This window comes from Alligator sinensis, unplaced genomic scaffold (genome assembly GCF_000455745.1).
Source record: "Alligator sinensis unplaced genomic scaffold, ASM45574v1 scaffold814_1, whole genome shotgun sequence".
NCBI classification, from domain to species: domain Eukaryota; kingdom Metazoa; phylum Chordata; order Crocodylia; family Alligatoridae; genus Alligator; species Alligator sinensis.
The window spans coordinates 79554-103864 of NW_005842352.1; the positions used below are offsets into that span (position 1 = coordinate 79554).

Consider the following 24311-nt stretch of genomic DNA (forward strand, 5'->3'; position numbering starts at 1 on the left):
GCCCCGCTCTCCCCTGCCATGCCAGGTCACACCTGCTCAGCTGCTGTGTGGGGAGCCTGAGCCCACAGCACGCAGCCCGTGTCCATCTCGCACACAGATCTGGGGGCACGGGTTCCCCCCCCCTTCCCGCCCAGGAGTATGCGCAATGGCAGGGAGCCGGCCTCAGCCCCGCCCCCCGGATAAGCCACCTGCAGCCCAGTCTCGCTCCCTGCCAGGGCCCTGAAGCTGCGTATTCCAGCCCCGGGCCCCAAGCCCCACACTGCCCAGCTGGACAGGAGCCCCAGCCCCAGCTCTGCCTAACTCCCTCCCTGCCTCCCTATGGGGGCCTCCTCCCCGCCTCCCCTCCCCTCCCCCCACACCAGAGTTACCTGCAGGAGCTGCTTGCCAGGGGGTCTGAGTCCCCTGCCTGACCACCCCACTCCTGCTCCCCCCAGCCCTCTGCAGGTTGCAACTCTGCCAGCCTGCAGAGGTCTTTGCAAAAGTGCAAAAACTATGGGCTTCTCCATTAAAATGAAAAATCTGCATTTTCCTTGGGTAAAGGGGGAAATCAGCATTTTTCTCCATTTTTCCATGAAAAACAGGAAACCTGGATCCCTAGTCATAATCTGAAGATTACAGAGACAAGGTAGTAATTTTGAAGTTTGTCACACTGAGGTATTAAGTGCACCTTAGGTTTTTTGAGCAAGAATCTAGTAATTGTCTTGGCATCTGGCATCTTGTTTCCCTGAAAGGAAGTATTGAAAAATCAATTCCAACAATGGCCAACTCTCCCCTTTTAGCCTTCAGGCACATCTGTTAACTTCCATGAAGAAGCAGTGCTGGGGTCAGGACATGGGTCCACAACCTTGTGCTCTGCCTGCTGGCCTTGTGAGAGGGGGGAACTGAATAAAAGGTCTTTGAAAGCTTGTTGTCCGTACTGTGCTGATACATGTGACTTTTACAAATAATTATACTGCAGTTGAACTGGAAATACCCCCTGGATTTCAGCCTTGGTCAAAGTAAGTTTAAAAACAATGTAAATGTTTTTTACGATCTTCAGCTCTCATCTGTGACTGAATTTTTCAAGGTTATAGTTCATATATGGATTACACAGATCAAGTTTATAGTTCAACTGTGTAAATCAACGTAACCTTAAGGAGGTATTGGAAACCCTCCCACAGAACCCACCGGTTCTTCTGAAGGACATGGCATTTCACAAAGATGTGGTCGCTTGTATAGTTCTTGTTTCCTAACTTCTTCCTCAAGGATGGATTTTCTTCATCGCATTTGTTTGAAATGTTTTCATTGAGAAGCCATTATATAGCAAACGTAAATGAAGACCATTGCTGAGTTACTGTGGTCACTTTACAAGGACACAGATTTTTTTTGTAAATTACTTATTTATTTGAAGGTGCTTGTTTTTCTCTCTTTTGTTTGAAATCCCAGACTCTCAAACCATATCACAATATTCTAGAGAAGGAAGAAAAAGGCTTATAAGAAAGAAAGATAATGAAGGCTTCCAATTAAAGGTGTTCATCTAGAGGGGAAACCAAAGGGAGATCTTAATCTATTAACTGACTTCAAGTTAATTCAACTACTATTGATGCTTGAGCAATGAAGAAATGACATAAGAATTCAAGTAGAATAACCTGCAAAATTAAATGTGTGTCTGTCACATGCAACAAAAATAAACAGAGAACATAAAAAGATTATATAGGGGCCCAGGAGACCAGATTTGTAGTGACACAAAAGAACTGCATTACAGGACATCAGGCAAAAAGAAAATATATAATAATATCATCAGTGGGAATTGTATTAAAAGTTCCACCCAAATTTGCTTCAGGATGCTTTGAAAAACTAATTTGGAGTTGATGAACCTTTTGTCTTGATCATCAGCTAAGACAACACATACAGTTTATCTGAAGAGATGGCAGCTGGTGGAGCACCAATGTATTTCAGCCTTAAGTACATCTAATTTTTATTAATTTATTTGAGCCTTATGTGCCAAGTGCAGGAAGGTACTCTTGTCTAGATAGACTGCACATCTTCCCCCCCCTTTCAATATTAATATGTGATCTTGGCCAGCAGAAATAACACCGTGGAAAGCATGGATTATGTATGTGGATTACACAAAATCCAGTAAAATAAATTTTCAATAAATCTTCATCCCATTCTTTGCTTCCACATCAGCTACCACTTCTTAACTATCAAAGTTAAATTATCCTAAGGTTTTTTCCCATTTCATTTCCATAATGTTTTTATGATTGAGCAGAATATTGAATTGATGAATGAATCAATTCAAGGGGTTTAGTACTTGCAACCTCATTTGCTAATTCCAAATATTTTTACTCTTGCTTTGAAGATTATCTGTAGTATAAATCTGGAGTGCATGTAACATAAACTTCTTGTGAACCCCTGAATACCTTTATCACAGATGTTTTTGTGGGACATTTCCCCAGAAGTTGAACTGCAAGGGATGGAGTGTAAAAATGAAAGACTGGATCCACTGAAATCAATAGCAAAGCTTGTCATTCGTTTAACTGTGATGCCACTGGAATCTTTCTAATACTTTGGACTAAAGCATTTTTTTAAATGTCGCAGCCTGACATTTTCCTGTGCCTAGAATCCAAAGAAGTCACAAAGCAAAATATTTCTAGAACAGTAAGTCTACCAAAAACTTAGTGATCTTAAAGTGAAATGATAGCTTAGTCTTTTGAGCCACATTTCACCATCTTTACTCATGCTGAGTATTGTCATCTTGCTGTAAATGAGACTACTAGAGAAACTAGGTTCTGCTCTATGTGGATAAGGATGGCTGCCCCTGTCTCATAGTAAATAAAGTGCTGCTACTAGCATGAATTGCAGGAACTGTCTTGGTAAATATGTTGGTGATGACAGTGGGACTGTTGTGATGTCTGGGCTTGGTATCTTGAATGGGAACAATGTAATGTTTTGCAGAATGTCTTGGCAAACAAGATGCTGATGCCAGTGAAGATTGAGGGGTCTCATACTTTGTGGGATTAAACATTAACTCTGTGGCACTGCTGCTTCTAGCCTTCTCTCTCACCCTCTGGTCTATTCCCAGGCCCAGAGAAAGCTACTTCTGCTCTATGCTGCAGTTCCTCGCCTCAGAATCTTCCCTTTCTCTAGCTGTCTCTTCCCTTAGCTCCCTTCTTTTGGAAGCTTTTAACTTTCTGTGGCCAGCCAATTATCTGTATCAACTAGCCCAGTCCTCCTAGGCAGCCTCTAATCACTTCTGACTGCCTGCAGCTGGGCTGTGGTCCTTGCCAGCCTGCAGAGTGCTATAGCCTGATGTGTAGCAGATTGCTCCAAGTCTCTCTAAGCCAGCAGCATGCTACAGGAACAAAAATAGAACAATGCTTTTATTGCAGAGAACTTGGAAAGACCACAGCAGGTCAGAATGTTTTTGACACTATGGCTTCCTATTTGAAATCTCTGGGTTTATCTTATGAATCATGTGTAGGTGTCAGCACACCTAACAGTGCTAATATTGAGTGATACCCTGTAGTACCCTTAAATTCATCTCATGGCATGCAACCCAGGGTACCGTGGCACCCTGGTTGAGAATCACTGGTCTAGATATATAGATTAGGGCTGTCAATTAATCACAGTTAATGTGCACGATTAATACGTTAATCAGTTCTTGCATTTTTTTTCTGTGTTAACATGGTTTTGGAGTCCATGCCTGGGCTCCACTCCACCACCTCCGGGCCACCCAGTGGAACAACAGTGGCAGCTCAGAGGGCCGCAGTGCAGCCTGGGGGTGGGCTGTGGGTGGCTGCAGTGGGGGAAGGGGGTAGATTGAGGCCCCCACAGTAAGGGATGGGGTGGGGAAGTGGCAAGCACTGGAGTGAATGGGGCCCTGGGGCCGGGGCAGGTGCATGGGTAGGGCGTGGCTCCCCACTACTGCACACACCCTTAGGAGGCATGGCGGGCATGTGCCCCCCAGATTTGTGCGCAGGACAGAGGTGGGCTGCCCACTGTGAGCTGAAGCTCTGGACCCTGCTGTTGTTGCCCCAGGAGTCACGCAACACCATGTTGTGCCTCCTGCTGCCGGGTGGGCAGGGTGTGCAGTGTGGCCAGCGCGTGGCTCCCAGGGCAAAGGCAGCAGGTGCAGTGCCCCAGCCTGCAGCAGGCAGCCCACCTCCACCCTGTACACAAATCCAGGGGGGCATGTGCCTCCCTTGGGGTGCACGCAGCGGCAGGGAGTGGCACCCCACCATGCCCCTGGACAAGCCATCGGTGGCTACATCCCGTGACCCACCTTGACCCCGGGGCCCCATTGACCCCAGTACCTGCCCCTGCCCCACTCCCTCCCTCACTATGGGGGCCTCGATCTGCTTTCCTGCCCTTCCCTTGCCCCCTGTCCCTCCTGCTCCACAGACTTACCTGCTGGGTGCTGTCTGTGTGTGTGTCTGTCTACCCCTGACTCCTAAGCCACAGCCCCACCAGCCCTGTTGCTAGCCCTCACTCCTGACCTACAGTACCCCGCATCCTGCCAGGGTGTGTGGGGACCCCCCTTCCTGGGTGCCAACCCCACAAACACACCCACAGCTCCCTACACCTTCATAAATTCCCCCCCAACACACACACCCCACACACAACCCCCCAACCAAAGAAAGTACCTGCATAATTGTGCATAATTTTGAGTTTTTAGCTGTGCAATTAAATCACAATTAATTGCGGCTAATTTTTTTAATAATGTAACTAATCGCAATCACATTTTTTGATTGTTTGACATCCCTAATATAGACTTCAGAAAACTGGAACATCATTCCCAGAAAACTGGTTTCTAACAAATGCCTAGAAGCAGAGGGCTAAGATCAGGGATAGAGATGATGATTTGTTTTTGGTTTAAGGGTAATATACTTTCAAAATCAGATTAAGAGGCAAGTCTGGCTCAAACACAAAAGCTGAGGTTGTAGTCTGAATGGATGATTGGCTGCCTAGGCTTGACTGACAACCCAATACATAGGGGAATATTGTTCAATCTGGATTAGTAAAATTGTATCACAGAAAACAATTTTCAGTTATGATACTTCATTCCCTCTGGTATTGTTGTCTATCCTGAGCCAGCCAACTATTAACTGGGCCTGAAACTGTTTTGAAATTAACATTTAATCTGTAATGTAATATTCCACCTGCTTTACAGCACAAATAATGCTAAATCTTAATCTGTGTTTGTCTTCTGATTTTTTAGTAGAAATCCTTTTTACAGCTCATTTCATTTGACCATCTCATAGATATGAGATATTTCATTCATATATATTTGTGATAAGTGTTAATTCAGTACTAGTAACAGTTATAGTTCTGTTGTTATAGTGCCTCTTTTATGACACTGCAGATCTCAATTGACTATTGTTTTGGCTGTGACTTTCTTTGGCTTTCCTTTATGTATGCTTGATTGGGATTTAGCATACCAACTAATTTCTCCAAATGTCTGAAAACATAGATCTTTTCACTTGACTGAAATAGCAGCACGCCAGTTGCTCCAACTTATCGAGATGTTATTAAAGAGAGACAAAGGCTCAGAAAGGAATTCCAGGAGGATTATACTGTGTAAGTTTAAAGCAGTTTGTAAAATACATAGGGGTTTTAGAGTGATACTATGCTATGGATACTAGGGCTGTGGACAGGGGTTACATTTATAGTGAGATGTACATTAATATGGCACCAAGCAATGCTGCTGCTATTAAAAGCCTGGCAGTATTTCCATTCTATATGCTTTTAGAAAGGTTCACAGTGCTTTTTTTTAAGCAAAGTACATGAAAGGAGTATGCTACATTGGATGCTTTTTCCAGAAAAGGGCAGAAAATGCTTTTTCTCAACTGTAGTCAGAAGAAACCTAAGACAATATATTATTTAAGAAATCACAAATCTAGAAAGCCTTACCACCTTGTTTGGAAAGCTGGAGGAGTCCCCGTACTTTAGGAACTTGCTTCCAGACCAAAGTCTTGCTTTAACTGTTTTGTAGCAGTATTACCACTACTTGTTCCTTAAATATATACTGTTTGATGTCACTCTGAAGGTTTTTAGTTTTTCTGTTACTACTTCTTCACAGGCAAAGCAAAGCTGTAAGGTTGCTTCATTTTTCTTTATTTGGGAGGACATTTTTTTTGTGACTGCCTAAAAATGCTTGAGTGCCTTTTTGTGTGTAAACTCTGAGTAGTTTGGATTTCTCGTTGAAGTATAATATGTTTACATATTGAATTTTGGCTTTGCAGACAGCAGAACAAGCATAAAGAAGCAATTGAAGAAATAAAACAGCAAAGAAAAAAAACTGACCAGCAGTTTCAAAGGTTTGCATTCACCCTTTTAAATTACCTTAGGATTTCTCATTAGTTCCCCATGAGCATTTTCATTTTCAATTACAGAGAGCACAGTTCTGAAACTTAACATACCTTGATATTCCCTGAGAAACATGTCTCCACATTTGGGGATATTCAGAGACTATAAAGCATGTCCTGCTGCACCTAAACAAAAATGTTGCTAATAAAAACTGGTTTGTTTTGTTCCTAGACTGATAGAGAACAAGTCCATGCACCCCACTGAACTAAGGCTCAGCACAGATTTGTTAATGAATGAATTGGTATGTATTTAAATGGATATAATACTAAATACAACCTCTCTATTTTCCTTCTGCAATAAAAATGATTTTCAGATGAACTGGGTGTATAATCTAGAATCAAGGTATTTCAAAAGCAGGATATGGATAGTTAACTGTACTCTGAGTTGAATATGCTTGTAAAGGGAGAATAAATAATAAGCATCTGCCAAACATAATTCCTGAGATCAGATAAGAGTGACATGGAGAATAAAAGCAAAGATAAGTCATTTGGAAATCAAAAGCCAAGTTCTTTCTTAGATTTCTGTGCCTGACCTGCAGATCTGGGAGATCCCTGCCTGCCATCCACTGATTTTTACATATCTGTTTGCAGGTCTTGATGAAAATCTGCACATCTGCTCCATATTAATAGCATATAACCCATTACCATACACAGGTGGTCATACAGGAGGCCTATATCAAGCTTAGAACCTTCCTGGGGAGGTTTGCTTTTCTTATTCTTATTGGCAGCCGTTAGCACTTTCCTTTCCTTTCACTTTCTTTCCTCTTTTCTTCCTCCTCCACCTGCCTTATTCCCCCAGCTGCCCAGGCCTGTCTGTCAGCCGATATCCCTGATCTTTAGTGTTCTCTGTTTCGCTTTCTTCTCTTTTTGCACCTCCCCTCCTCAAAAAAGCAGAGCTATTTTTCTGTTGGTTATGCTGACATTACATATTCCCTGGGAGACTCCCCAAAAGGTCTGATAGCCTGTGCTGGTCCTTGGCCATCTGCTGTATTCATTTCTGGCACATGGTCTACACCGAATGAACAGGACTTGAAAAATCACTTTTGACCAAGACAGCCTGGGTAATGTATTGTCCATCTCTTCTGACATTCACACATATCTCTAGAGAGTTGGGTACAGGGGAAAAGTCTTCCCCACCCTTCATGGTCCTGCAGCTGCAAGACCTCTGATGAGGATCCACTACGATGGACCAGGGGATAAAAGTTGTACACTGGTGGGTAGAGCTTCCCAAGGCTCCTTCCTCACCAGTCTGAGGAATGAGTGGGCCAGGCTGGTACATTCAAATCCAGGGCTGTGTAAAGCCACAACCATTTTCCTTAGACAGGAGATTGGATGCGATCTGCATGATTGCTAGATTGTTATTACTATTGCAGCTTGGAGGCCCAGGTCTGGGGGAAGGAATCTTCCTAATCTATCTGGGTGAGACCTGCCCCATATCAATCCTGCATTTTATTTAAGTGCTTGTGTGAAAACTTTTCTCAATGGACATTTAAAAAAAATAACAAAAAATTAAGTTCTGTAAATGGCCAAGAGGTCTCAAGCTCTTGTAGCATTTTTACTTGACAGATTTCTGCAAACATGTATCAAGTTTAATAGATGACTTGTTTTTTAGTAGTCCAAGCACTATAATGTCCACTTGATCATTTGTTAGTGAGTTACAGGAAAGCACAGTTTCGTGTGCTTTCAAAAATATTACAGATTCTGTTGAATCTTCCAAACATGCCGCCTTTGCACTAAAATCAAGCAGGAAAAATGTAGAGTTCAGAAGGCAAATTTCTGAAAAAGTTACACAGTGCAAAATGGGAATTATAAATAGAGCGACTCTCTTGACTTCTGTTTATGGTACTTATGGTCATCTGCTTTGGTCAAGAAACCAGAAAACCCATGGTTTAGCTTCTTCATATTGCCATTGCCTCAATGTCTGTTAAATACATTCTGAATAGCAGCTATAGTAAGCTCAGAGCTGGGCTGTCATTTCACCAATTAAAACAATCGGGTTTTGATGCTTGATTACAGCCTATAGGGCAGGGGTGGGCAATTACTTGGGCTGGAGGGCCACTTAGTAAGTTTTGGTGAGCTGTTGCAGGTTCATGTCAGCACCCCCATCCTCACCACTCGCAACAGCTCATCAAAACTTCCTAAGTGGCCAGGGCATGCTTGGCTGAATGGATGGGATGGGGCTGCAGGTGGGTGGGGAGCAGCATCCAGGAGCAAGACAGGCAGGCAAGGCCAGGACTGTGACCAGGATCAGGATTGCAAGGCAGTGACAGCATGGGGCCTGGGGCAGAGCTGTGATCCACTCCCTGCACAGCGGATCGTGACTGGCCCAACCTGGGATGAAGGCAGAGTGCATACCCACGACCTGGCTTCTGCCCCAACACAGGTACGCATGGGCAGCTGCAGTACAACATGGCTGCAGGCAGCATGGCCAAGCAGTGTGGGGTGGCTTAATCCAGTCACAATGTCATCGGCCCCATGCTGTCACTGCCCCAGCCCCAGCTGCCTGTCCTGCTCCTGGACACTGATCCCCACCCACCCATGGCCTCATCCCATCCACTCAGATGAATGCACTTTGCCAGAGGGGGTCCCAGGCTGGTCTCCATGTAGACCCCATCCACCCACTCTGTTCAGTGCTCCCGGCAGTGGGTGTGGCGTGGGTGGGCCAGGGTGCCTGGGAAGCAGAGCTGGGTCTGGCAGTGGCAACTAGAAGGAGCTGCTGCTGCTGGGGATACTGGGAAGCAGAGTCTGCCACTCTAGCAGAGGCTAGCCCCAACCCCGCTGCATATCTGGGAGTGGTGGGACCAGCTGCATGTGCCATGGCCCAGGCTGCCCCCACACAAGCCTGGGCCAGGTGGAGCCAAGAGACCTGCTACAGGCTGCATAAACTCCCTTTGCAGGCTGGATCTGGCCCACAGGCCATATTTTGCCCACCCCTGATGTAGGTACTTATTCAATCTTATAGCAATAAATAATAGCACAACGTTGCTTATTTAGATTGCAGAACATTAAAACTTCTATAGTAAATTCTGTGTAATTCAGTTTGGTCTTATTTTCATAGGAAGCAACAATTAAAAAAAAATCCAGCAGCCTGATTCCCGTGCTAGAAGAAATGAATAAACCCCAGCATTAAAACAGGTCTGAGATAAGGGGTGACATATTATCTGGGTTTATGCAATGACACAGCTCAATTAACTGCCACTTACCTCTATGTTGGTAGAAAAGAAAGATTCATTAAGAAAAGTATGCATCTTTATTTTAATTGTCTGCCTTGTTCATTTCAATTTTTCAAATCGGTATGTTTCACCAAATCAATGTATACACGATACAATCCACAGAGAAATAAGCATTTAGGATACTATTAGCTGGGGAGAGATTTTTAGGTTTTAAAAATACATTGTAAAGCCTAAGAGAGCTCTTTTAATTGTTTCTTTAGAAATGTATCTTGATAATAGCAACTGCTCATTTTAATCTAAAACAGAAAAGGGATTAATTTACTGTGGCATGGGAAGTCCTGCCAGTTCCCAAATGGCCTACATAGTTTCTTTCAAATTTTTACGTTCTTTAGGCCTCGAGTAAAACCAAAGCTCCACCTCCGGGCTTGGTAGCAAACAGGCTATTATTCTCCAGCGCTAACCTTTGGTCATCAGTTTTGTAATAAGCTTGTTCCACATTTTTTAGGAAAGAAGTCAGCTTGTCAGTAGGCACCATTGACACAGTGCAGCCGCCCCATCCTGCTCCAGTCAGGCGTGACCCTATGGCCCCAAACTGCCTAAAATAATAATAAAAAAAACCATTTCAGGAATGATAAGCCAAAATTCAAAAAGATAATGTGTCAGACATACAATGCTTACAGAGTGCATGTGAACGTAGGACTCAATATGCATGTTTTTCTTATTAAATTCAACAGCTGTGTAAGGCACACTTGTCTATGAGCAATTTCAGCTCTTTGCAGTGAATGATTTGGACAAAGATCTTCTGGCAGCTTGACCAATATAGTTGTTACCATGAACAGCAAAACTAAGCCTCTTTTAGATGCTTGGGGATCAGCTCTTTTATAGGCTAAAGCACAGCAGAGAGGAAAAATATATTAGCAATATGATGTGGCAAAAATAAAACAGGAGAACCTTTTGAACAAATTGTCCAAGCTTCATGCAAGCCATGTTCATGTCTGGCACTGGTAGCTTGCCATGGCTTTGCTCTTCTGAGGCAGATCTAAAATATTCTGAAGATTCATGGGCTTCTGCAGAGCTGTATGCAGTGCCAGCAAGGAAACAAAGGGATACTGAAAAATTCCCCAGAAAGTCAGACAGAGTCCCATTCCCCAGCCCCTGTGTGATCTGCTCTACCTTAAAAACAAAAATTGAGAATTTTCTTCTCTTCTGCACACCCTGCCTTCAGCCAAATCCAAAAATAGGAGGATTATACCTGGTATTAGATACCTCTTCTGACATGTCTAACCCATCTTAGAGTAGAATGAACTGGGAAACTTATCAGAAAGCCTATTCTCAGGATGTCTCTAACCCAAATTATGGATCACTTATTTTGATACGCTTCTGCAACAAGGTGGATCTGTGAGGTTCCCCAGCCCTAGAATGTGGCTGTAAGCAGAGAAAATGGACATGATGTTAGTAACATCTCAAAGGACAAGGATCATTGACGTTGAATAATTTCTGGCCACTTTTCATATGCACAGCCTCTTAAGGTACTAGGATTTTAATTCTTGACTCAGGGGTGCAGTTACTAGGGCTGTGTGAAGCTTCAGGTGCTGATTCAATTCAAGAGGAGAATCTGCCCAATTCGGTGGCCAAATCTCCAAATCTGAATCAAATCAAGGGACCAATTCATAGATTCATAGATGTTAGGGTCAGAAGGGACCTCAATAGATCATCGAGTCCGACCCCCTGCATAAGCAGGCAAGAGTGCTGGGTCTAGATGACCCCAGCTAATTAAAAGGTCCAAATATATTCAAAGCTCTCCAAATTGATTCGGAAAAGATTCAGAGAGCTTCAACAATTCGGGCAGTCCCGCCCCGCTCACTGCAGCAGGGAGCTGGACCCAGACTCCATGCTGCTAAGTAGGGGGCGGGGGAGCGGGGCTAGAGGACTGCCCGCTCCCCCAGTCCCCCCATGGCTGCCCACCTACCCCAGCTCCTGGTTGTTTAAAAAAAAACCCTTAGTCACTGGGTGCTGCCAGGCGGGGGAATAATCCCTGCTGCCCCATGCTGCATGGGGGGGGAGCTCTGCCACGAGCCCCGACCCCCACCTGCTCTCCCAGCCCCCCCGCCATGGCTGCCCTGCATGCCTCAGCTCCCGGCCCTTTAAAAACAAACAAACAAACCCTGGCCTCACCGGCTCCTGTAGTGGCCTTGTGGCTTCTGGGGGCTCGTGGCAGAGTCTCCCAGGCAGCACAGGACAGTGGGGAGAAGTGGAGATCGCCTCCCGGCCTGGCAGGAGCCTGTGAGACCAGGGTTTCTTTGTTTGTTTTTTTAAAGGGCCGGGAGCTGGGGCAGGTGGGGCAGCCATGGGGGGGCTGGGAGAGTGGGCAGGGGTCAGGGGGCTTGTGAGTGGGGGCTTTTTTTCAAAGGAGCCAGAAGCTGGGGCTAGGCGGGGCAGCCATTGAGAGCAGGTCGGGGATGGTGCCTGTCTGCTTCGGAGATTCGGCTGATTCGGCAGCAGCTGAATCTCCGAATCAGATGTGGCTGAATCGATTTGGGGCAGTGATTCAAGCACTGAATTGAATCACTGTCCCCCAAATCAGCTGAATCTGAATCTGAAGCAAATACTAGCCACTTCACACAGGCTTAGCAGTTACCTGTATGGTTCACTTTAAACATGCTCAATTGGAACATGTGGGTAAGTCCTTTTTCCAACTAGAAGTGCTTTTCTGAATCTGGGCCCCATTGTAAGTGTGCTAGAATCACAGAAAAGAATCAGAGGGTTAGAAGGGACTCTAAGAGTCTAACCTCCTGCATTATTTCCTATCACTATTTGATTTGTTCTTGCTTGTGTGCACTTTTGTCTTGTTCTGTGTTTTACACCCTCATCCTTGTGAGCAAGGACCTCAAAAGCAGGATCCAATCCAGCCAACAATGGAAAGACTGCCACTGATTTCATCAGACCCAATCCAGTGCCCTGAGGCAGCTAAATCAACCGCTTGAATTCACTTGGCATGTTACTCCATATTTAAGTTTTATATTTCAGATAAAATGTTGGCTTTTGACTGTGGAAATCACTGAAATATCGTCAGAATTGTTCTGACCCTTTTTGGATTTCATAGTTCTCTGTGGTCACATCAGATGTCTCTTTTTACTTAGTCATTTCTTAAAATGTTATAAAATATAATTAAAAAAAAAATAGCAAGAGCTGAAGCCACTGTGCGCCAAGACTGCGTCAGCAGTGGATTAGACGCATCACAAGTGCCCTAGTTTTCAGAGAGGCTGAGCACCCGTGACTGCTGATGTGATTTTAAAATATATGTACTTGGGGTTCTTTTGGATTGTACTTGACTCACCCTTCACTACAAGGGTTACGACCTTCTTCTTTTTTTTTTAATGAAGCTGAGAAACTCATATCTGGGGCTTAAGGGAAATCACCAATCATTTATTAAGTTGCAGGATTTGGCTGCTCTCTGATGCTACATCTGGCTAATACTCAAAAGCACAAAAGGGATTTAGGAGCTTACATGTGAGTCACTTTCAATGGAACGTGTGCACCTAAGAGTATGCCTTTGCCACAGTGGTAGCACGTCCTGGTTAGAACATTTCCAAATGTGCACCCACCTACCTGCACCTGCTTACATACTTTACGCTAAAAATATGTGGGTGGAGCTGCCCTCAAGACTTCAGTGTCCAGTGAGCTTGACAGGAGTGTCTGAGGACACCCCTGAAGTAGTCTCACTGGCACACTGCTAGTGGAGTGTGCAAGCAGTTGCTAGGGGAAGAGGGATGTGCTCAGGAATATCCTGGCCCAGGCATGCTGGTGTTGTAATATAGACATGCTCTAAATCTCTTCATATACTCCTTGTATTATATGTTCCATCTGTTTTAAAGATCTAATGGAGAAAATGGCCATTACTAAAATGAGATAGAAAGTGCAAAAAATGTTGACTAACCAGTGGCTAAACATTTCAGCCCTCCAAACCACAGCCAATATGGATCTCTTTTGTTCTTGGCAGGGAGCATGTAGTAAAACATAAAGACTTAGGCAAAACTGAAAACATCTGGATATGTAGATTATTCTTTGCAGTTTATACTTTGCAGGCAAGAGAATGCCATAGACATAGGCAATGCTATGGAATGTATTTTTGGAAAGATTTTTTTTAATTACCTGGCAGCTGCATATGATTGTAAGTAAAGAATTTAAATTACAAAACAGTTGGTCTCAGCTTAGTCACATCAGCCAAACTTTTCAAGAACAGCTAGTAATTTTAGGTGCTAATATTTTGAGCATCCAATTTGAGATCCTTTGAGAGGGTCTTTTCCAAGACTGGATGCTCAGTGCTTTTGAAAATCAGGTCCCTGTAAAGCACCCACAAATGGAGGCACCAAAAATCCCAAGTCACTTTTGGCTGTCAAATAAAAGTCTATGTCAGTCAATTCTGACAATCAGCAGTAGGTAATAAAATACCTATCAAAGTGCTCTCTACGCTTCAGGAATGTCAAACCCCAAAGAAAATGAAGCATGTTAATATTTCTTAACTAAAATATATTCTGTGTGGCATAAAACTGGAATGACTAGTGAACAAATAACGCATTTGTTCCTTGCAATGGACATACTCTCATAAATCACCTTTATGAAAAATTCAGTCTTTAACTATTCTTATGGCATCATATATGGTTCCTTTTGTTGGTAATTTAGAAATAAATCTGCTGTAGCTTGAGCACATATTGTGTTTCCACTCATTGTTACAGCTTGATCCATGGAAATGAAATGTTTTGATTAATTTTAATTTCATATAATAAAATCCTAGTCCCTTGCCTGCACCTAAGTGCCCTCTTCCTCTGGATTCTACAGGTACAGCCACACTTCAGGCTGCAGTGCATTGCAGAGCTGTAAGTAACCTCATTCACATACGGAGGCATTCTACCTCTGGCAGCAGAGGCCAAGGATAGACAGACAGACATATCTATCCATCTATCTATCTATCTATGGGCCCTTGTAGCACTACAAAAGTGAGGGCACAGACATGCACACTTCCTGCAGCACTATAAAAATGGCAGAAATGTAACCAGCCTGTCTGCTCCCCAAGTTGCCCACTCCCCTGGGACTGGGCTGTCAATAAATGCAGAACTGGGCTTCCCCACAGTGGACAGAACTGCTTTTGGGGGAGGAAGAGGGGGCTGCAGCTTTGCTTACCACAGGTGAACTCTGTCCCAGGCCTGTGCTCACTGATAGCCTGATCCTGTAGGGCTACAGCTCTGCTCACTGTGCTCTGCAGGAGGCACAAGGCTGTCAGTGATCAGGTTCATTAACAGGCTTCCCTCCATCGCTGCCTCCCCCACCCCACCATGGGTGGCAGGTGCAAGGCTGAGCAACGCCCTCTCACCCCGTGGCTGGAAAACACTGCAGAATGCCTTCACAGTAACTGGGTACCACTCCAGCTGAGAAGACAGACCCCTTCACTATTAGAACTGGAATCAAACAAGGATGTGTGATTGCACCAGCACTCTTTTCCATTAATATCACAGCTATTCCACATCTCATTGCTGATAGATTTCCATCTGGAGTCAGCATCCTGCATCTCATGGACAGGTAACTGGTTGATGTTAAAGAGATTTGTTCTTCCATAACTGGTCTTCAATATGCTGGTGATTGTATCGTGTGTGCCCAGTAGTTAAAGAGCTCCAGGTCATTCTTGATTGTTTCTGTGAAGCATATGCAATGCTTGGACTCACTGTCAACTATATGAAAACCAAAATACTTTGAGCATTTCCCCTACCTGGGCAGCCACCTTTCCCAAAAAGTAAAACATAGGTGATATTCAACATTGGCTAAAAGCTGCCAGTGTTACCTTTAGATGTCTCCAAAATCGTGTCTTCAGTAATTATGGCATCAGGATACAAACCAAACATCTCATCTACCAGGCTATTATCATTCCTACCCTGTTGTATGAATGCAAATCTTGGATGACATACTGTAAACACCTAAAAGCCTTAGAATGTTACCATCAGCAATGTCTTTGGAAAATCCCCCATATCAGTTGGGAGAACAGAAAAATAAATGACAGCATTCTATCTCAAGAAAACACCACCAGCACTGAAACCATGTTTGTATGGCACCAGCTCTGTTGAACACCGCTCTAGAGATGGGCAAAAAAAGAGATTCCACCTTGAAGGCCAGTCTGAAGACATGTGACGTTAACATCAATACCTGCTACACTTGAGCACTGAATCATCCCTGATGGCAGTGTGATGTATGACAAGGTCTCAAACATTTTGAGCAAACTTGTCTTATTATGGAGGAGGACCAGTGAGGGAGACTGATGGGAAAAGCTGTGACCTGACATCACCGGGATCCTCTTCCTCCTCCCATAACTATTTGCCATGTCTGCAGTTAAATATACAGATCTCAGATCAGCCTCTTCAGTCTGTCCAATGGCGGGCTTTCACCCCAAAACCTTGGCCCTATCTGGGGTAGAGGCTTGTCTCTATCGGTCTATGTTTTCGTCAGTCTCTGGTGCTCATCACCTTGTTTTCTCTTTCTTCTCTTTCTTACTCTGTCTTCTGCACCAAGACAGTTTTAGCATCTCGGCTAGCGGGCTGAAGTCCACCGCGACATCTTGCTGGACTCTCTCACACGTCCACGATCTCTCCTGTCACGACTTCTTGTTATGGGAGAAAATAGAAAGCCGGGGCGTGTGGGTTTTGACACTGTCGCTCTTGAAATCTGTCTTAGTGTAGTGAGGGCTCCACCAACCCCTACACCCTCACCCGTTCTACCAGGTGTTAATCCAGTAGTCTAGACAAACTGCCTCCAAGCAGTACAAAATGCTCTGTAGGTCTCTAGGTCTGGCCAATCAATAGCTCAGATGGGTCCGGTTGTACTTCACCTGGCTTAGAGCTTTGTACAGACCTGCCATTAATCCTAGCCAGTTCTTTTACTGGCCTGTTGTCCCAATAGTTGTAAATGCACTATCGATCTGGGAGGACTTCCCTCTCACTCTAACGAAAAGGAGAATGAAAACAAACTGGCGCTTTTCCTGCCCTTATATTCCTAACTTTATGTTACCCTTTTTCTTCAGCCCTGCTATTAATGTCTTTACGGTACCTTCTAATTGCCCTGTGGCAGTTTCAGTTTCTCTCCAGTCATTTCCTTCAGGGTTCTCTCCCCTGGCAGCTTCCTCCGCAGACCTGCTTCTCTTAAACCCGGTCTCTGTTGCTTTCTCAGTGCCTTCGGCTATCCCTGCCGTGTCTCTGCCTGAGTCAGCCACTTCCGGTTTCTGGCTTTGCCTGCCCCGGGTCTCCTGGAGTTCTGGCTGACTCCTCCTCCCCTCCTGAAACACTGGGTGAAGAATGAGCCCTGCGGAGTTCTTTGCAATTCAGGTGGGACCAATTTACTTCCCTAGGGTTCTTCTCTTTCCTCACACAGTCATCTCTGGACTCACCAATGACATTATTTACTGGAAAATGATCCTCTTCATATGGAGGGACTGCCAACAACAAGGTAGTGTTCTAGCTGAGAGGTCTGCATGTCTGTCTGGATCTCTATACCACTCTACTTTTGTACTGCTACAAAAGCAACATGCTTGTCCATGGCCAAGGAGTTCCATGCTTCTTAATCACACTGAGCTCCAGGTGGCCCTGGCTAGACTACTTCTGATACCTGAGCTAGTGTGGGTATCTCTGTACTATGCTGCAGCCTGCAGTGTGGCTATGCCTTCTGCTACACAGCTCATTTTCTCTTCCCTACTGCTGTCTATTTGGTAATATATTTGACTTAAAATATAGCAGTTCTTCATTTTAATATTTTCCTTCTATCCTCTTCAGCAACAGTTACAGAACTGGCTGTCTATGTCTAGTACTGGTCAAGATTGCAGCCAGAGTATTTTCATAACAAAGAATAGTGAATGCCAGCAGTGTTGGGAGCCTTCAACCAGCACGGTTGTCTTCTACTCTATATATAAAGTGGCTATCAGTTCCCCTTTAGCTGCCTTGGCCAGCTACATTGGAATCGTCCCATTGTTTGAGTTGGTATAATAAGCTGATCCCATTATGCAGTCAGCCATAGCATAAACAATAAACAGCATGTGGATAGTGTGTTAGATGCAGGGTTTTTTCTCTTATAAAGAAATAAAAATGTTATTAAACTACTATCAAACTTTCAAATAGGTATCAATCCTTCCTCTGCTGCATCTCAGGTACCTGGCACAAGTGGTTCATTTAATGGCACGATGAGATCTGATCCCAACAGTCACACATCCTGCCATGTCACATGTGCATGGCAACAGGTACAATTTTGGGATTGGGAATCAGATCCTAATTCTGCTATTACTACTTGCCAATGCAGGGGGATCCCAGGATCACAATCTCAGACACCCGCTGCACCATCAAGTTGAAAGCTGGGTGCTTGCAATGTGGTGGGAACTGGTGTAGTCCAGGGACTGGGACTGACAAACTGCCATTTCAAGATCTTGGTATAGTCCCAGGGCTGGGATTGATAATCAGATGGGACTACAATTGGGCTTTTCCCAGAACGAAATGCACTGGGATATTAGAAAACCTTGTGTGCAGCTCAGCTGCACATGCGGTTTTTAAACATTCTGGTACATGGGGATCCAGGGTCCTTGTGGCTGGGATGTGTCAAGTACCTTGGCATGCAGGTCTCTGGGAGTTGTAGCACAAGGTAGTCTGCTGGATTGTGGGGAGCTCCGTGACTGCCCATGATCTGGCACCTCAGCCCACCTGATGAGGTCCCCTAGAATTAGCACCCTGAAAACAGCAGGGTACAACCCCATGAAGGGCTGCACCACATGGCTGTCAGCCTGCTGGCATGGGGGAACTGTCAGCCAAGCCTCGCCATGCAGCTGGCTTCAGGCTGCATGGTGGAGACCCTACCGCATGTTCAATTTAAGGCACAATGGAAACCAGCCCCAAAAATATCACACATTTTTGTGGGATAATTTTGTGGTTGGTTTTCTGTTTTGAACATGTGGCAGATTACTATTTAGGATGTGATTATCAGGTTAATAATGTCCTCAGTGTAATGTCTGCCAGGGACCTTAGGAACTCATAATTCATACATGAAAGAATCTTTTAAATGTTCTAAAGTTTTTAATTAGATTCCTGGAGTTGTAAGTTTTTGTCTGCCTGGAAAGCACTTTGAACATAATAGAGGCTATCATAAAAAAATAGCTATGTTCATTAACATTATATATAAGGAGAGAGAAGTAGTTAGTGATAGTCTGAAGTTAGGCAGAAGGCAAAACATTCTGGCACCTTCCAGGGGTGGGCAAAATGCAGCCCCATGGGCCAGATGCGGCCCGCCAGGCCATGCTATCCGGCCTGCGGGGCCCCTAAAAAATTGAGAAAATAAATATTTATCTGCCCTTGGCTGCCTGTCATGTGGCCCTCAATGGCTTGCCAAAACTCAGTAAGCAGCCCTCCACCTGAAATAATTGCCTTCCCCTGCCTTAGACTAACTCATTCATGAGGCATGAGCTTTTGTAGGCTTCAGCCAACTTTGTCAACTGCCGTGAATGACAAAGTAGCATCTGACAAAGTAGGCTATAAAAATTTGTGCCTCTCTGAACAAGCTAGCCTGTAAAGTACCACTCTATTCTGCATTCTGCCTTTATGTATAAAGGGTATCATCATACAAAAAACTTAGAGCCCCATCCATTATACCCTACCCTATTTCTGTCATCTGTTCTTGTATATGTTCTTATTCCACAGTAAGCGGAAGCTAAACTGTGATAGCTTAGTCTTCAGTGAAAGAGAAGGTTTTCCGGGTTTCGCTTCTATTTATTGTGTGTATGTAGGCAGGCACATAGTAAAACTCAGTCCCTTTTTACCCCATAGTAAATTGCTGGTATTTCCATACCCCGAGAACTAATACAGATTTACAGTCTTGATGGATGGGAGTCATATGAGGATAACTTACCTTATGGATGATAAAGCTTGTGTCAAATTGCCAGTTGATGACATTTGTATTGTCACCATACACCAGTTTTATTTGAACTTTAACAAGAAAAATGTAGTTACCAGTACAGAAATCTTCAAACCAATGAGGTTTCTAGCTCTTTAGAAAGCAAGAGTGCAAATTGCACAACACTGTCTCACAGAATACCTTGGTTCTTTAAAGACAATGAAACTATAGTTCATGACATAAATCCTGCAAACTCTCCATGTCTGGTGCTCCCATGGCACTATATGATTATAACTATACACTTCTCTCGTGATGGGGTAATAAAGCTTTGTTTAACTACTTAACCCCAAGCCATTATGCATCCCAAAGGCCACTATTAAGATAACTATTACATACAGCCATACTGAATCCATTAAACTCTTCCTATAGCCAGGGACTTTTGATCAAAATCAGCACAATGATATCTTTGCTAACAATGCACTGGATGCTCTAGACATGTGAGTTACACATGAAAATTATGTGGAACCAAACTATTTAGTTTAATATGCTGGTTCTGTAGTACTGGATAAAGCTAAACCGCAAATACCATGTAGTTAATTGTATTTTTCCTTGTAAATTATCTGTAATAACCAGTTCTCATCTTCCACTATGGATAAAGATCGTGAAAATAACAGGATGGCATACGTGATCGCCTGTGTTTTCTGGTTCAGCTCATCTCTTTTCTGAAATGCCTTTTTTATTTGGAATATAAGCTCTTCAGGGTTTGGGTTCCAGTTTGTACCTATGGCTAATACTATGTGAAATAAATTCCCCACCTCTAACATCCATTGTTTAATAAGCTCCTTGCATGGTTTTCACCTCAAGAATTTTCTAATCAGGGTCAGCCCAAAGAATTTTAGGTGCTGCGCCTACCCCACTGCCAGCTTAGAAAGCTCCTCATTCCAGATCTCCAACCCTCAAAACATAAAGGAACACCAGGAGACCAGCATGAGTTCTTTTACAATGACCGTACATTTTGGCAGCTGTCTCTGTTAGTTCTTGTAAAAGCTGTACTAAAACATACTCAGTATTTAACCATTTGTCTGTAGTCTAGCATTTGAGGACTTCAGTCAAAGTGCACCAGACTTTTCATGATGTTGCATTATGATTTTAAGGCAACATCAGAACATTAAAGAATACACTGCAATTGTGGCCAGCAGTGGTTTGTTAAGGAAAAGATAAATAGAATATATAACAAATGAGAAAACTAATAGTGACCTCTTCTGAAATCTTCACAAGGAAAAGTCAGTTTAATAGACTGTGAGAATTTTGATGAGCAGTCAATCTGAACCCCCAGTCCACTGTAACCCTATAAACAATGTTCTTCATCTGATAAGCATTACTCAGATGTCAGTGGGTAAACATTTGACCATATAAATGTCCCTGAAGGAAACTATTTTTAAATTACCACAGCTTAATGAGGTTGTATTTTCTCATCAATTCAAACCATATTCTCAATTGAAGTTCACTTTCATTGCTGTCAGGACTTACAGGCAGATGTCCACCAGCTGATCCAGTTCAGGACAGCTGCATTCATACATGTCCCTGCAGCTGATATGACTCTGGTTCATTAATTCTCCCAGCAGCTGGATTGCATTGGCAGGTGCCTCACTACATATCTTCTTAAACTCCAGCACTCTGGCAGCTTCACTGTACACATGCTTAGCACGCTGGTACAATTTAAAGGTGGTGACTAAAGAAAGTGAAAAATAATCCATGTTAATTATCCATGCGCACATGTCTAACTGAAAAGGAACCAATGGAAACTTCAGTGTTTTAAATTTTTCAGCTATTTTTAATTTTCTAATTTATATTAGAACCCAGAGACCAAAGATTTTTGCTACAACCAACACATTTCTACGTTAAAGCTCTGTTTTAACACTGGGAAACCTCAAGACCAAAGTATTTATAATTTTAGTTTTGACAATTTTATGCATGTGCCAAGAAGACTATAATAAAACAAGTGTAGGGTAAATGAAGCCATCTCTTTATATAAACAGTTTGCAAAGTGCTTTAGGATCACATTACAGCAACTAGAACTGGTCTGACCATTTGAGGCCATAAGATTTGTAATGAGGAATGGAAATATCTTTTAAAGAATGTATTTGCAAAACATTTGAAGCTGGTTCTAATTGACATTAAACACACACACAAATATGTATATATTAACATGTATAGGGCCTGATTCTACTGAAATGATGGTCCATTATGATTTCAAGGCAACATTGGAAAGCAATGGGATTAATGTGGTAGTTAATTATGGACCTGATTTAAAAAGCACTAAAACTCTTAGTGCAAACAGCCCATCTCTTTGCTGTATAGGGGAATGTATATGTCCTGACATTGCCAAGGCCTCCTGGATCATGAAGGCTCCTTTGTTCTAAGGGACCCAGATCCACTGATAGAGGATGATTCCAATTCTGTCTTTTAGTGTAGGAGGAATTTTTGGAGTCAGAATCTTGACCAGTTCTAACCAATCCGGAAGCCAGCTGGACATATTCAGGAGGTTGAAGAAAGGTCTCTCCTATGGTATCCCAGCCATGAAGAAGCTTTCCTTGCTGTATGTTCACCTGAATGCTGTATTTGGGTCCCATCCTGCTTGCACCTGTTTGCTTTTAAGTTTCTTAAGTCTGAGCATAGGCGCACTAGGGCTGTGTGAAATTCTGGCAGCTGTTTCATTTCGGAGGTGTTTCGGGCCATTTCGGTGCCGGAAACACCAAATCTGAATCGAAACAGAAGGCTCCAAAACATCTCCAAAACAAAAAGAGGCATCCAAAAAATTTCAGAAATGTTTCCGAAAATGTTGGTGTTTCAGAGCAGGGCTTGCAGGGAAACAGCTGTACGCTGCTGGCCTGCTGCGTAACTCAGGTCCCTGGGGAGCAAAGATCCACACCAGGGGTCTCCTCGCCACCACTGCCCACCCCACACTTCCCCAGTGATGCGTGGCTGTACGGGGTAGGCAGTGGTGGCAAGGAGACCCCCGACACAGAATCCTGCTCCCTGAGGAGCCAGGTCGCATTGAGGAGCCAGGTCGCATGGCAGGGCAGTGTGGGTCCATGCCGCATAACCTGGCTCTGCAGGGAGCAGAGATCTGGGGCAGTGTGGGGCCGGCAGCAGCGGCAAGGAAACCCCTGGCACGGAGCTCTACTCCCTGCAGAGCCAGGTTGCATGGCAGGGCAGTGCTGGTCCCTGCCACATGACCTGGCTCCACAGGAAGCAGAAATCCACGCCGGGGGTCTCCTCACTGGCGCTGTCTGCCCTGCACTGCCCCAGATCTCTGTTCCCCACAGAGCTGGGTTATGCAGCACGAACCCACACTGCCCTGCCATGATACGCCATGGCAGCTTGGGGTGGGCAGTGGTGGTAAGGAGACCCCCAGCGTGGATCTCTGCTCCCCGCGAAGCCGAGTTGTGCAGCAGGGACCAGCAGGCTTGCTCACCGCTCTGCGATGTTTCCCTGACCTGTGACCCAGCGTGATGGGGATCAGAGATCCGCACGGGGGGTCTCCTTGCCTGCACAGAGGGCAGCAGCCCTCCTCCTCTCCTGAATAAGCCACTGTGATGACTGTAGGTATTATAGGGCTTGCTAGCACTGCCCTGAGCTCGTCTGCCTACAGGTGGTGACAGGGTGGACCTTGGCTCTGGATCACCTGGTCTGCCAGGAAGTAGATCTTATGTTTTCTCTCCTGCCACGACTTTGATAACGCATATATTCCCGGGAGGCACTGCCCGTGGTGATCCTGCCTGCTCTTGATCCCTGTTTCTTCTGTGGGGCTCCAAAACCTCCCCTTTACCCCAGCCTAGTCTCTCCAGATGGTGTTCACAATATTCTTCCACAGCCAAATCACAGTGCTGCCTGTTGTGGCCTTATTTTGGCCCTCTACCCCAGGGTGGCCTTGGGCCTCTTTTGGGTATACCCTTCCAGGGGCTAGTCTTGGCCTATGCTCAAGAAAATCAAAAGAAACAGCAAAAAAACGCATAGAACTCTCCGGCTGCTTCTCAGCCTTCTTGTCAGGCTCCAGAAATGTACCTTTTACTCATGATCAGGTGCTCAAGATCCCAAACACCATAATCCAGAGACAAAAATCCCTTAGTCCATTCTTTGCTATGTGCTAACCTACCCTGCACCCCTATGAGCATTCACAGTCTCTTTGGAGTTTCCCCCATGTGCACGAAGGGTCTACCTGTGGCTGTAGGGGTTTTTTTTCCCCTCGGGCCCTCCTCCGGATCCTCTGTTGAAAAACTCCAGTCTGGAGATTCTCTCAGGCCTTGGGACTCCCTCACTCCAGATCCCCAGCTGCAGATTCGCTCCAGAGAATACCACTGGCCGCATGTGTGCAGGCCTCCACCTGCCTCAGGGTCACTCTTGCAGCATTCCTCAGGCACGTTCAGCAGTTTCTGCCTGCCGAGATGCTCAGCCGCTCCTCTCTCCCTGCAGCCTGCAGGGAACTGACCCCTCTCTGCTCCTCTCCAGGACCGGCCTTTGGGCGGCCTCCCTAAACAGTATTATCAATTTCCTGCTGGGCTAATCAGAATGTCCTGCCAGGGCCTGGCCACAATCTCCTTCCCCCCCACCCCCTGCCTTAGCTCAGTACTGTAGAAGGGAAGGGAGGGCTGCTCTAGTGCCTCCCAGCTTCTAGCCTGAGCCACTGCATCTGGACATCTGATGCTCCATGATGGTCCAAAGGCATAGGCCCTGAGATTAGTGATGTCCCTGCCCCAGCTATATAAATATACTATTTACCCCACCTTTGAGGATATTCTGTTTTCCTGTTTACCTCCCCTTGACATGATAAATAAAATGCATAACATGCAAATTCACAAAAGGGATTCCAGAATGCATT

At 44.6% G+C, this 24311-nt stretch overlaps 2 protein-coding genes across 2 annotated transcripts in view; one reads left to right on the forward strand and one right to left on the reverse strand.

Annotated features, from left to right (window-relative positions):
• Positions 1 to 9477, forward strand: part of FAM227B (family with sequence similarity 227 member B) — a 51877-nt gene extending 42400 nt beyond the window's left edge. The window contains exons 4-7 of the mRNA XM_006029044.1: positions 5482 to 5559; positions 6225 to 6299; positions 6520 to 6589; positions 9406 to 9477. Of these exons, the coding sequence (XP_006029106.1) occupies positions 5482 to 5559; positions 6225 to 6299; positions 6520 to 6589; positions 9406 to 9477 (295 nt within the window). The remainder of the gene's footprint in view (positions 1 to 5481; positions 5560 to 6224; positions 6300 to 6519; positions 6590 to 9405) is intronic.
• Positions 9478 to 9578: 101 nt separating this feature from the next.
• Positions 9579 to 24311, reverse strand: part of GALK2 (galactokinase 2) — an 82521-nt gene continuing 67788 nt past the window's right edge. The window contains exons 8-9 of the mRNA XM_025210500.1: positions 20960 to 21161; positions 9579 to 10116 (exon numbers count right to left, since the gene is read on the reverse strand). Coding sequence (XP_025066285.1) covers positions 9909 to 10116; positions 20960 to 21161 — 410 coding nt within the window. The 3' untranslated portion in view covers positions 9579 to 9908. The remainder of the gene's footprint in view (positions 10117 to 20959; positions 21162 to 24311) is intronic.